At 39.6% G+C, this 13,259-nt stretch overlaps 1 protein-coding gene across 2 annotated transcripts; it reads right to left on the reverse strand.

The window, feature by feature from the left end:
- Positions 1 to 6,660: 6,660 nt before the first annotated feature.
- Positions 6,661 to 10,263, reverse strand: LOC135072353 (myosin-2 essential light chain). Of its 2 annotated transcripts, XM_063966248.1 has the most exons (5): positions 10,139 to 10,263; positions 10,030 to 10,057; positions 9,440 to 9,621; positions 8,696 to 8,842; positions 6,661 to 6,962 (listed from the first exon to the last, which is right to left on the reverse strand). In XM_063966248.1, the coding sequence occupies exons 1-5, from the start codon at positions 10,139 to 10,141 to the stop codon at positions 6,879 to 6,881; spliced, it is 444 nt and encodes a 147-aa protein (XP_063822318.1). In that variant the 5' UTR covers positions 10,142 to 10,263; the 3' UTR covers positions 6,661 to 6,878. The 2 variants fall into 2 exon arrangements, with proteins under 2 accessions (XP_063822318.1, XP_063822319.1); XM_063966249.1 differs by lacking the exons at positions 10,030 to 10,057; positions 10,139 to 10,263 and adding an exon at positions 9,692 to 9,848 and having other exon boundaries at positions 6,793 to 6,962.
- Positions 10,264 to 13,259: the final 2,996 nt, after the last annotated feature.

Here is a 13,259-nt window from a genome sequence, read left to right on the forward strand (position 1 = left end):
CCCGTTATTGATCTCATCCACTGACTCGCAGTTTTCCAGGCATGCAAAGCGATTTGTCAACTCGAGCTGAAAGCTCTCGGGGCAGTGGATATGGGAATTGTAGGGTCGGAGCGTAGACTTCATCAGACGGGACCTTTCTAGCTTGACGTTAATATTTAGTATGCCTCTGACCATTCGGTGATCACTACCGGTTTTCACCCTGTTGATCACGGAGACATCACTAAATATTCGTCGCTTTGTGGTCATGATGAAGTCAATCTCATTTTTCGTAGAACCATCGGGACTTTTAGTTCAAATTAAAATTGTCCCTACCTGTAGCGGAGAATAATGTTGTGGCAGGCCTTTGTTCAAACGATCCTAGCAAATGTTGTGATAGGTAATACGATAGAGAATAATACAAAGTAATAAAAACTACCTGTTATAGGGGCATTTTTTGGAGAAATTTATCAAATAACCAAAAAGGTGAATAGTGTACCTGAAGCACAGAATAAGTAATAGTACAGGTACAGAAGGATTACTCCGCAAGACGATTTAAATAAATGCGAGTCTTGCTGCGACGCGATACAGTGGAATTCAGCTCGCACAGCACTACGTACCTACAATTTTATTCACCTACAAGTTTTGTCTCTTTCTATCGCGTGCCTCTGAACTCTTCTTACGCTGTTAGGGTTGCTGTCTAGTAGTGTCTAGTAAAAAATATTTAATCTAATTATTTGTAATGAGGTACGTATGTAGGTAAGTTTCACTATGGAAAACGCATTCATTATGGAAAACCTTGGGAGAGGCCTTTGTCCAGCAGTGGACGTCATTTTTGGCTGAAACGAACGAACGCATTCTGAGCAATAGTCATGGTAGGTTAGGTTCCTATACTATCCTAAGAATTATTGATTACCTACATGGCCAACATACCTTTCAGCATCTTTGGGAAGCGAAAAAAAGATAAGTCCGGTAGATTTCTTTTCGAATTTAAACACCCGAACGCCGCACAATAATATTTCTTTCTCTTTATGTCCATTTTTAAATAATACTTCGATCATAGAATTAGGTACTACAACGCACGCCAGCGGTCCTGACGGGCGCGCGCGTGACACTCGACTGATATAATACCCGCCGGCGGGGCGCTTCGCTGTAGGTAATTATCGGATGTACCGCGCGGAGTGAGCCAGGCCTGCCTGAAGTCCATTCAATATAATATTCAATAATTATAAAAAAAATATTTTGGGTAGTTTTAAAATAAAGGGCGGCGGATTTCCGGACGGCCCCGGGCGGCGAAAAGCCACGCTACGCCACTGGCTCTATGGGTGTGAAACGTGGAAGGTCACCAAGGTTATCTCGCACCAGCTGCAGGTCTTCATCAACCGCTGCCTTCGCCGAATTCTCGGCATATACTGGCCCGAGAAAATCTCCAACGTCGAGCTATTGGAACGCTGCCACGAAATTCCGATCGACCAGCAGATCAAGCGCCGCAAGTGGAACTGGATTGGCCGCACTCTCCGAAGGGACCCCGATCACATCCCTAAGCAGGCTCTGGATTGGAATCCCCAAGGAAAACGCAAACGTGGTCGACCCAGGCAAACTTGGCGGCGCACTGTAGCGGACGAGGCGAAGAAGATCGGCAAAACCTGGAGCGAGATCAAGCGAGAAGCTCAAGACCGAACGAGATGGAGGACTGTTGTGGACGCCCTCTGCCCCATCTAGGGGACATAGGACCATAAGTCAAGACACGCTAAATTATCCATGAGTGCACACGCACACTATTAATGACGCTCGGATTTCCCTCACACCCCGCGCTTCCCTCGACCAAAAATTGGTGGGGCGCGTCTTCGTGGATGAAACGATCTACAATCCGTTCGCTTTAAGTTTGCCGCTGGCAATATGACGTCACTCGAAGGGAAACGTCTATAACTTTATCAAACTATATTTAAAATATTTTTTATTTATTATTATTGATAAAAATTGTGTACCTATTTGCGTAAAATGCGTTTAATCGCAGTTAAGGGGAGGGGACGCGCATTCCACGGACCGGCAAACTTAGCGCGAACGGGTAGTAATAGTAGTTGGTACCTCGACCATCACATCACAACTCCGCAAATTGTTTGTGTTCAAGGTAGGTATGTAGGTAGGTACATTGTGCCGGTATGCACAATACTAAATCTCTTCATATCTTATCTTGATCACGTTCACAGTGTCAGCACATTTATCACGTATAGTGCTGATGCTGTGACGTCATTTACCTTTGATCTATATCGTATAAATAGTCGCGCTGTTCACATTAATAAACAGACTTTAAGCAGAGATTAACAACAACTCTTGTATCATTCATACGGTCTCCCAACATGGCACATACATCTAGAAAACGGTATAAGAGGCAGGTTACTTACACTACAAATCTCATGCACCTACCTAATAAAATATATGTTAAATTATGATGTATAAATCAACGAAACAATGTTTATTATTATTAATCGACAAACCTAAGCATTACATTGCAGAAAAGGTACCTAATATAAGTATTTTTCTTACCCATAATTACTTTCTAAAAATAAGTTTATACTTAGATAACCTTATTTTTCCTCTACATAATGACCACGGTACACCAGTGTGCCGCAGCCCGCAGTACACACTTTACGGAAAACAGATGTAAGTAGACTACTTTATACCTAGTAGAAACTTTCATCTCAGGGAGAGCAAATAGGGTAATAAGGTCATCAGGCAAATGAAATAAGCACGACTATTTAGACGCTCGTGCCCAATCAGGCGGTAAATGGGATGTGCCGATTAGTGTAGTAACCCAGTGGGCCTGCTGCACATAAAGAAAGATGAACAATGTGCAGATTCACATACATTGTGACAAAAGATCCGCTCGCTCATGCGCAGGTCACCACAGCGCACAGGTGGCGCCCCTTTGTGCTCGCTCAGGGCGCAGCCGCGATTACAGCGAGTAGCAGCTTAGTAATACCTACTCTGATGACGGAATAATAGTGTACGTACAGTACAGTGTGAGTGTATTATGTATAGTTATGTAAAATACCTTCTTAAAGGCTGAAAAGCGGTCTGCCTTGACATTACGCACCGCAACCGCAGACACATTACCATGCGTGAAATGCGACAACACTGGTACCTATAGTACGCACAATCATTTCGATAAAAAATAGCTGACTGCATCTAAGGTATGGCCCTGTATAATCTTGTTTAGGTATTACAATTTTAAAGAAAATTTAATGAAAATTTTTAAATTTACCTTTTTTAAATACATCGTCCAAGTGATTTCCTTGACACGGTTACAACAACATTCTTCCAATCTGGCATCAACATTTTGAAAAGCTTTCGTTAAAGTTACCTACCTCAAAATGAATAGGTACATACACTCGAAAAACATAACCCCTCCTTCTGGCGCAGTCGGGTAAAAACTGCTGCATTCATCTATCCATACTCCATTAAACGAGGTCAGTGTAACGAGTTTTCCAAAATGTTGATGGTAGATTGGTCGAATGTTGTTGTAACCGTCAAGGGAATCATTTGGAAGATGTGATTTGTAAAATAAATTTTATTTCATTTTCTTTAAATTGCAATAATTAGTTCCACAAAATTACCTAGGTATACCTACCTACCTACAGTTTTCGTTCAAAAGAACATTTCTTTACTAATCAAGAAAGGTTCAGATTCTTTACTTACACTGTATTAAAAATCTTGTAATGGACTATAGTAGGTAGGTAGGATATGGTAATGTTTGAAACGTTAGGTACCGCAGCAAAATCTGTTTTTCCTAATAAACTTAGATGCAACTCAAAAGTGACTAGAAGTTGCAGTTTCGTTTCAGTTGCGTTTCACCGTGTGTTCTGGGCCTTAGTAGACAACTCACAATCACGATGGACTAATTATAATTATCTGCTCTCGACTCTCTAAAGCACAACATTTATAAAAATTTTGCTGGGGTAATGCACACGTCGCCGGCCCTCGCCGGTAGGTATAGAAAATCTGGTGTTTTTTTGTGTGCGGCGGGTTGTCGTGTGAACAACTTGCTTTGGACCCGATGGCGAAACTTTTATAAGATCTAATCCCAATCGCGCCCAGTTTGTGAAATCTTGCGTGAATCTTATCAAAAACAAATATTTTTAAGGATGAAGCACACTTATCAGCTCTGAAACGAATCGCAACCGTAGCAACTCGATCGAAGCGGTCAGTATTCGTATGAAACTCAGTAGGTACTGCAATGCACTGCACACTTATCCGCACCGTAACAACGTAAACACCTCGCCTCGGGGTTGACAGGGCGGGCAAGGTGATACGGTGTTGATCCCTTTCCGGGTTGATACCTACCTAAGTGTGCTATTATGACCTTAATACAGCCCTATGGCAACACATGCGGGAAAATTAATATTTTTTCTAAGGTTCCCAATAAACAAATACTTCAGCATGTCACTCACATCTTTATCCCACTGCAAATGATAAGGTATTTCATTCCCGAAGGGAAAGTCGAGGTGGCAGTTCATAACAGCGAACCCTCCGACGCTGGCGCGCAACTGCTCCGCCTCCAGCGGCAGCAGCGAGCCGCCGGCGCCCGCCCACAGCCACAGCGCGCCCGCGCACGCCCACGCCGCCCACGCCCGCATCGCACTAGCACTCGCGCCTCGCTGCTCGCTGCTCGCGAACCACCACGACCGACCGAGATCGGTGCGCGAGATCAATTGACCGTTTCTAACTCTAATAGAGTTAACCTCACGGATTAGGCGCGGAGTGAGTGAGTAATGTCCGCGCGTCCCCCGCGGCCGCAAACAAAGGCACGCGCTGGGAGTCGCGGCAGGAAGCGCCCGCGGCCCCCGCGCCTTCGCTCGCATCGCCGCATACTGCGTCTTTTATTCTTGTCTAATCACTGTCCTTAACTCACGTAATTTCCTATTTGCAGAGCAGGCGGTACACACGCGCATCACCAGATGAGTGCCGTACCGTACCCACACAATGTTAATAGCTCTTCCGTTCACGGGGGCAACGGGAGTCTTTAAGAATAGGTACCTCAAAGCCCAAACTTAGTTCACTCTTAACGCGTGCGCGCTCGAGTGACTTTTGTTGCTTTTGTTTTGTCACGGACCACAGTGTTTCCTGAAACCTCAAAATTGGCCTTCCCCTTTTTTTTTCAATAATTGGAAAGAGTTAAATATTACAAATGCAAGAGTAAAACTCCCGTGTTTCAATATCGCTCCACTGCTGAACATAGGCCTCCCCCAATGCTTTCCATGTTGATCAATTGGTAGCGGCCTGCGTCCAGCGCTTCCCTGCTACCTTTACGATGTCGTCGGTCCACCTTGTGGGTGGACGTCTCACGCTGCGATTCCCGGTACGCGGCCTCCATTCCAGAACCTTGCTGCCCCATCGGCCGTCAGTTCTGCGTACTATGTGCCCTGCCCATTGCCACTTCAGCTTGCTAATCCGTCGGGCTATGTCAGCGACTTTAGTTCATTTACGAATCTCCTCATTTCTGAGTCGATCTCGCAATGAAACACCGAGCATAGCCTTCTCCATAACACGCTGTGCAACTTTGATTTGTAATTATTAATTGTAAATATTCTTTTTTATAGGAATTGCTTCTAAAAGTAATTTTTGATAAGAAGAAAACTTATAAATATGTATAATGAACAGGCAGAATATTATCCCTAAAGAATCAAAGTTCTTAATAAAAGCTCTATTATAATACGTCGGATGATAATGCCCCAGATGATGATGATGATGATAATTCTTTGAATTATTTGTAATATTTAGTGTTATAAAATGTTTATTTGATTTTTCATCATCATCATCATCAGGTCATCTCTCCACTGCAGGAGCACGGCCCTCTCTAATTTACCAGAGGGAAATGGAGGATATGGCCTACACTCCCCACGCTGGCCAGACAGGTTGGGGAGGCATCTGATTTTTATAATATGATACATTTTTTTTTTTTAACTTTTTGATTAAAAAAATCTTTGAAATTATAACTTTAAGAAAAATTATTTTATTATAAAATAATAAACACATAACTGAACATAGTGTGTTTTGATAAAGTGCACACATATGCGTGAATAGTGAACAAAAAGTTCACTAATCTCCGTTGACAGGGATCGTCAACTGGGAATAAGCCTTTTTATCGACGGAAAAAATGTCAAAAATTATCTTAGATTTTTTTTAATTTTTTAGACTTTTTTATCGAAATTTTATTTAACATGAATCACTCAATGCAGCCTAAGTAATTAATAATTAATATGCTGTAGGTGCCTACAAAAAAAAATACAACTCCCGAGAACGATAAAAATTACCGATCGATTAATACAATATTATTGTTAGCCATGGTTTCAGTTCCATTTATTGCTCCAGTTTTTCGCTTAGGCCCAGAACACACGGTGAAACGCAACTGCAACTTCTAGTTACTTTTGAGTTGCATCTAAGTTTCTGCCATAACGTTCGTTGAGAGACCACACATTGCAAAGCGTTTCAAACCGGTTTCAAACTGGTCGCGTCATGTGTGGTCTCTCAACGGAATCTATGGCAGAAAGTAGAAACTTAGATGCAACTCAAAAGTAACTAGAAGTTGAAGTTTCGTTGCAGTTGCGTTTCACCGTGTGTTCTGGGCCTTAGTGAGCGTTTTAAAGGCCTCCCTCAATAAAAAGTGAAAAAAAAAAAATATAATTTTCGACCTCAAATATAAATTTATTTCAGTTCCTTATCCATAATCATAACACGTACTCTCCTGTACATTATCTTACTATACATAATATAAAACTTCTTAATGCTAATAGATTTTGGAATAATATGTTTTTAAATGGAAATAATAGGGAATTATAAAAGTTGGCATAAATAATTAAATCAAAATACAAAATACGGAAGTGAATTAAATGCGTGCGAAGTCAGCCCTGCATGATGAGGTGCACGAAGTTCTCGTAGTTGATGTTGCCCTGCGAGTCCTCCTGGCCCTGCAGCAGCTGCTCCACCTGCGCACACGCGGGTCACACAGATCAGCGACGCTCCCCGCTCCCCGCGTCGCTCTCGGGCGAGCTGCGAGCTGATGCCGATACACAAGGTGTCTCAAAACATTTTTTTTATTTAGTGGATCGCTTAAAAAATTAAGCCGTGTATCGAAAAAATGTTTTAACATTACATTTAAAGAGTTTTCTTAAAAATAATATCGTCCAAATGTAGGCCCTCGTGTTCATGGCAGGTAGACTCAGTGATGGCTGCCATTTCGTGACAAATATTTTCTTTCAAATGCGCAAGGGAAGTCGGTTTAGTGGCTTAAACTTTAGATTTAAGATAACCCATAGGAAAGGTCCATAGGGATTAAATCAGGACTGCATGGAGGCCAATAATTATTGTTATCTTTGTGCAAAATGCGGTGTAACTTCACTGCACTTCCGAATTGAAAGTTCGGGTCGTCATGAAGAGACTGATAAACACTCCACGTTTTCTACTGTTCTTGACAAACTTGGTCACCCGGATATAGGGTTTTCCAGCGTTGAACTGGTTTTTTAAAACCATTTGACCCATTTTCGAATAAGAAGAATGCTTGGCACATCATTTAAGTGGCGAATTCTACGCGCTACAGACGCCGAATCACCATTTTTGTAAAATTCTCGCAAACACAACGCGCAGTCTGCTTCCGAAAAACACTCCATAGCACCTAAATTCCCAAGACCAGGCTACTGATTGACATGACCCCCGCACCCCTCGGATTTATTACATTCAAGCAATAGGCTAATTATACTTTCTTTTGAGACACCTTGTACAATACAACCCGATCGAGCTAACTGCTCGCCTCGCCTCGCTGGCATGCGACTCTCCCTCGCACACCTCCCCGTATTCGCCCGGTCCGTACCAGAGCGTCGATGTAACGTCGCGTCTTTCCGTTCTATACATAGCCAGAACGCAAGGGTGTGAAACTAATCGAGTATAGTTTGGAGATGACTTTTTTTACTAAGCTCCTCCAAACTATACACGATCAGTACGCAAAATTCGTGTATAGTTTGGAGTCACAGATTTACAAACAGGCACTACAAAATATACACGAGCAGTTTCCTATGGGTGCGTTCTGGCCATGTATAGAACGGAAAGACGCTGTAACGTCATGGCTACCAGGTGCGCAATTACCTCGATCAGGTTGTTACACTCAAAAAGACTTTTGACTGCAATTACAATTCAGTAAAATAAAGTATTTACGGTGAATAGGTTATATCGATTAAATAATATATAAAAATGGTTTTGACTTAGAATGTTAGTCAAAAGTATGTTCTTACTGACTGTGAATATTTGATTTTAAAAAATCATACGTATTACGCGTTTTTATTTCAAACTAACTTTTGCCCAGTTTTGCCCGCGTGAAACGGGATACGCGAGTACGAACTTACGGGCGGCCGCTAGTATTATATAAAAGCGAAATACACACTGATTAATCACGAAATCTCAGAAATTTTAACACCTACGAACTTGAAATCTAGCAGGTAGGTTCCTTATAGGGTGTAGACATCTGCGAAGAACCAATTTTACGAAGCTCCACCCCTAAGGGAGTAAATCGGAGTCCACGCATTCGAAGTCGCGATTTAACTTCCAATCAACATGAAAACTCGAAATGTTGTCCACAGTCAGCATGTGAAGGAGACCACACCAATAAAATAATGCATGCATGCAGGATTGTGACGCAGCCTATGGCATGACTTATAGAACTCATTACCTCATCGTCACTCAGCTTTTCTCCAAGAGTTGACAGAAGGTGGCGAAGCTCAGCAGAAGAAATGAACCCATTCCCATCTTTATCAAAATGGCGCAGTCCTTCAATGAAGTCATTGGCTGTGTCTCCACTACGAGCCTTTGATATTGCCTGTAAACAACATGACATTAGTGTTCTGTAGCAGTAGCTGCAAAAAACAAGATGTCTGCAAGGGAAACAGCCCTAAGTATTAAAATGAACACTTTCTGAAGTTTACTGTTAATTATTACATAATAAGTGTAGAGAAGATAGTGTAAGTGATTTCATGCAACCGCTTAGGGGTTTGATGGATTAAGCATTTAATAAAAAAGATTTACAAGTAAAAGAAATAATTCACACAACATTATGTGCATGTAAAACACGTTAAATAAATTATTAAAATTTGTATTATTAATAATTTTATAATGGACACAGCTACTTTTGACTGTATTGTAAGGTTATCTTTTTAAAAAGCTTTGAGACTACAAGGTAGGCTACTAACAGAACCTTCAGTTTAGTCTGGCAAAACATTTTATCACTCCAGAGTTGTCACTTTTATGTGAAGAATTTAAATGCAACTTTACCTGCTTAACAATTGCAACTACCCAGCATTTTACATTTTAAAACTGTTTATTAGTACATTTGGTTAAACATGGATAGTCATGCAAAAGAATCACCACTAACCAGACACAAGAGATTGTGAAATACTCAAACTATAAGGGTGCTCACTTGATATATCGGCAAAAAGACTTCAAATGATATCCTTTCATCAGGCTTCAAATGCAGTGTACACTTCTTGACATCAGATTCAGTAGGGTTTTGGCCCAAGGCCCTAAGAGCATCTCCAATTTGTGCCACATGAATCTTGCCGTCGCCGCGAGAGTCGAATAGTTGGAATGCCTCCTGAAACTCTATTAAAAGATTATTTCCGTGCATGTTATCACATCAACACAAGATTTTAGGGCTATGCTTATGAAATACCTTCAACAGAAGTGAGTCTGAGCTTAGTTGGGGGATCATAGACGAACATGTTGCGATCACAGAGAGTTCCAGCGCACTGCGGCAAGCCGAGGACGACGGCCGCCGTCCCGACCAGAATGGTTTTAAAATACCTACCATATAAGGAAACTAGGGCGCGTGCAATAGCCACCGCTTTCGGTAAAGACGTTGATTGACATGACTCAGCCCGACACACCTCACCTTGCGTATGTACCTACGTAGTAGCACATGCATGTTGCATGACCAGTTTGGTCATCGCTCAAAAAGTAGTTAGTGCACTACTCTTATCGAAGGCGAACGAAATTTAGTAAATTGATTACCTGCTAATTGATCTTCTGAATATCCGGCCTGGAACAAAGAATACATTTGGCAATACAGGGAATAAGTTTTACCTACTCATTGACTACATAGTGTAATGTTTAATCTCACCATTATAACATGAGCAGTAAAACCTGTAAATTACACAAAACTACCAAAACAAACGTTTGATCTTAATTTCTGTTGATTCAGAAAAAATACCAGCAAAAGACTCAACAATCATCAACATCCGCCTAGTTTAAGCACAGACAAAACATACCAAAAAAAATATCGAACTGGTCCAGCAGATGGCGCTGGCGCTGGTGATTTTGAAACGTCAAATGGCTAAAAATCGGAATCCAGTGGGTCTATAGTCTAATTTTTTAGAAATCAGCAGAAATGTCATCAAAAATGGCCAACTGACATAAAAATATTTTTAGTCTGTGAACTAGTGATGCGACAAAACTTCTCGTTAATCGCGCAGTGAAATTATTGTAGAACTTGCGTATCATCGCCGGGTGATCGTCAAAATACTAAAAATATGCAACAAAGTCGCAATATTGAATGTGAACTGATTATGAAATTTTCGAGAACAGGAAACAAACTGTATGCACATATGTACCTAATCAAAAAACACACTGGACAGTAAAACAATCAATGATATCCGTAAAGTTATTAAACTTCAAATAGTCAAAAGTTCTGTTTGACAGTGTTGCTACTAGTGACATTTCGCTTGCTCAGTTCTTTGTTGCTCTATTCCGATTGGGAGGTAATTTAAGATGCTATCAATGAGGGTTTTCGCGATTGAAAAATCCGCGAGGTCCAAATGCTGCATGATTGGTTATTTTTGACATGACATTGACAGATATGTCAAAATACACCAATCACACAGCATTTGGACCTCGCGTCTACGTATTGCCATCTGGCGAATTTTTCAATAGCAAAAACCCTCATTGAAAGGAGATTTTTATTTTCTTTTATTTTATTTACTTATATAGGAAAATAAGCCATGGAACAATACGTAAGCATAATTGCATAAAAAAGTAAAATAATTTCGTTTAAATAAAACCGACTAAACTAAACTCCGAAAAAGTATACACTAAAAGTAGAAAAATAATTTTACGTTATCTCCAATATTGTCGAAGTTATCGCTGGAAAACTAAACAAGGTATCGTATATTTTTTATTTAAAATTAATCAGTAATCGGAATAAGTGAATACTTAAAATAATATCGATTAAATTTACAGATTATTGTCTATGACTCACATGTTACAGCACTGATGTGTCAGAGACAAGTCATAGACAATATGGAGATAACACATGATTTTAAACGTCAAGTCAATTTGACAAGTCTCACATCCACGTATAATGCTAAAATAATTTGTTTCAAAGATTGATTTCAAACTTGTATAAACGTGAAAATAAAGTTGGTTTCATGGGCTTGTTAAATAATGTGTATGATATTATGAACACGTAAGTGATTATGGTGTAATTGTGTATGAAAGTGTTTGTTTACATCTCTGCTGGATTCTAAAAAATCAAGGTATAGTCAAAACGCACTTTAAAATCGCAAACCAGTCGCAAACAAATAAACAAATCGCAAAAGAGGTCGATAACAAAATAGGCTTAGTCAAACGGCAAAAAATCGAATCGCAAAGCCCTACCTATCGATAATCGAAAGACTGGATTGAAATTTCCCATACAAAGCATAGGGTTAATAACTCTATGATACAAAGGCTTAGCCAACATGCATTTAAGACTCAATCAAAATCGAATCGAATCGCAACACCCGCCATTTTCATTGCGATTACTAAAACCCCGGTGATAAGCTTCGATTCGATCGAAAACCAATAGGGTGAGTTGCATTGCACCACCTAACTTTGACCGTAACAATGACGTTAACAGGTGTTTTTTGTATGGAGTTTGACAGATTTTAGACGTTTGTCAAAGTTAAACTAAGATGGTGCAACCCACCCTAAGGCTGTTTTGACAAATCCGTATTTTTTGCCGTTTGGCTAAGCCTTTTTTGTTATCGACCTCTTTTGCTATTTGTTTATTTGTTTGCGACTGGTTTGCGATGGGATTGCGATTTTAAAGTGCGTTTTGACTAGACCCACTGATGTGGTATCGCGGTAAAGTTCACGCGTCAAAACACAAATTATACAACGGATTTATGCACTTTTCATTAAAGGTGAAACCTTTTTTTTTTTTTTATTATAACAACAAATATTCGTGAAGCGTTTGAATTGCGTGTGAGAAAAAGTATACCTTGATTTTTTAGAATCCAGCAGAGATGTAAACAAACACTTTTATACACAATTACACCTTAATCACTTACGTGTTCATACTAACATACACATTATTTAACAAGCCCATGAAACCAACTTTATTTTCACGTTTATATAAGTTTGAAATCAATCTTTGAAACAAATTATTTTAGCAAAATACGTGGACGATGAACATTTGTGAGACTTGTCAAATTGACTTGACGTTTAAAATCATGTGTTATCTCCAAATTGTCTATGACTTGTCTCTGACACATCAGTGCTGTAACCTGTGAGCCATAGACAATAATCTGTAAGTTTAATCGATATTATTTTAAGTATTCACTTATTCCGATTACTGATTAATTTTAAATAAAAAATATACGATACTTTGTTTAGTTTTCCAGCGATAACTTAGACAATATTGGAGATAACGTAAAAATATTTTTCTACTTTTAGTGTATACTTTTTCGGAGTCAGTTTAATTTTTAGTCGGTTTTATTTAAACGAAATTATTTTACTTTTTTATGCAGTTATGCTTACGTATTGTTCCATTACTTATTTTCCTATATAAGTAAATAAAATAAAAGAAAATAAAAATCTTCTTTCAATTGATAGCATCTTAAATTACCTCCCTAGCGGAAAAGAGCAACAAAGAACTGAGCGAGCAAGATGTCACTAGTAGCAACACTGTCAAAAATAGGTCGATAAGTTCGCTTAGTCTTGTAGAAAAAAATCTTTTTTTTTTATTTTATTTTATTTGATTCTATGATTCTATCACTGTGTAAAAGCTGCGCACGTGACATTGGCGGAACAGTGGCGAAAAAGCACAAGTTCATCGCCATCAATAAAAGAAGAAGAAGAAGAACTTTTTGCAACTATTTGAAGTTTATTAACTTTACGGATATCATTGATTGTTTTACTGTCCAGTGTTTTTTTGATTACATCTGTGCATACAGTTTGTTTCCTGTTCTCGAAAATTTCATAAT

The sequence above is a fragment of the Ostrinia nubilalis genome, chromosome 6, assembly GCF_963855985.1.
Source record: "Ostrinia nubilalis chromosome 6, ilOstNubi1.1, whole genome shotgun sequence".
In the NCBI taxonomy this organism is placed as follows: domain Eukaryota; kingdom Metazoa; phylum Arthropoda; class Insecta; order Lepidoptera; family Crambidae; genus Ostrinia; species Ostrinia nubilalis.

What these genes read in the sequence shown, in the direction of transcription:
- LOC135072353 (XM_063966249.1), bottom strand. Translation starts at nt 9,740, where the DNA reads ATGTTCGTCTATGATCCCCCAACTAAGCTCAGACTCACTTCTGTTGAA. An exon ending in CAGACTCACTTCTGTTGAAG is followed by an intron (nt 9,622 to 9,691) that starts GTATTTCATAAG and finishes ATCTTTTAATAG; the next exon opens with AGTTTCAGGAGGCATTCCAA. An exon ending in AAAAGCTGAGTGACGATGAG is followed by an intron (nt 6,963 to 8,695) that starts GTAATGAGTTCT and finishes GCGTGTGCGCAG; the next exon opens with GTGGAGCAGCTGCTGCAGGG.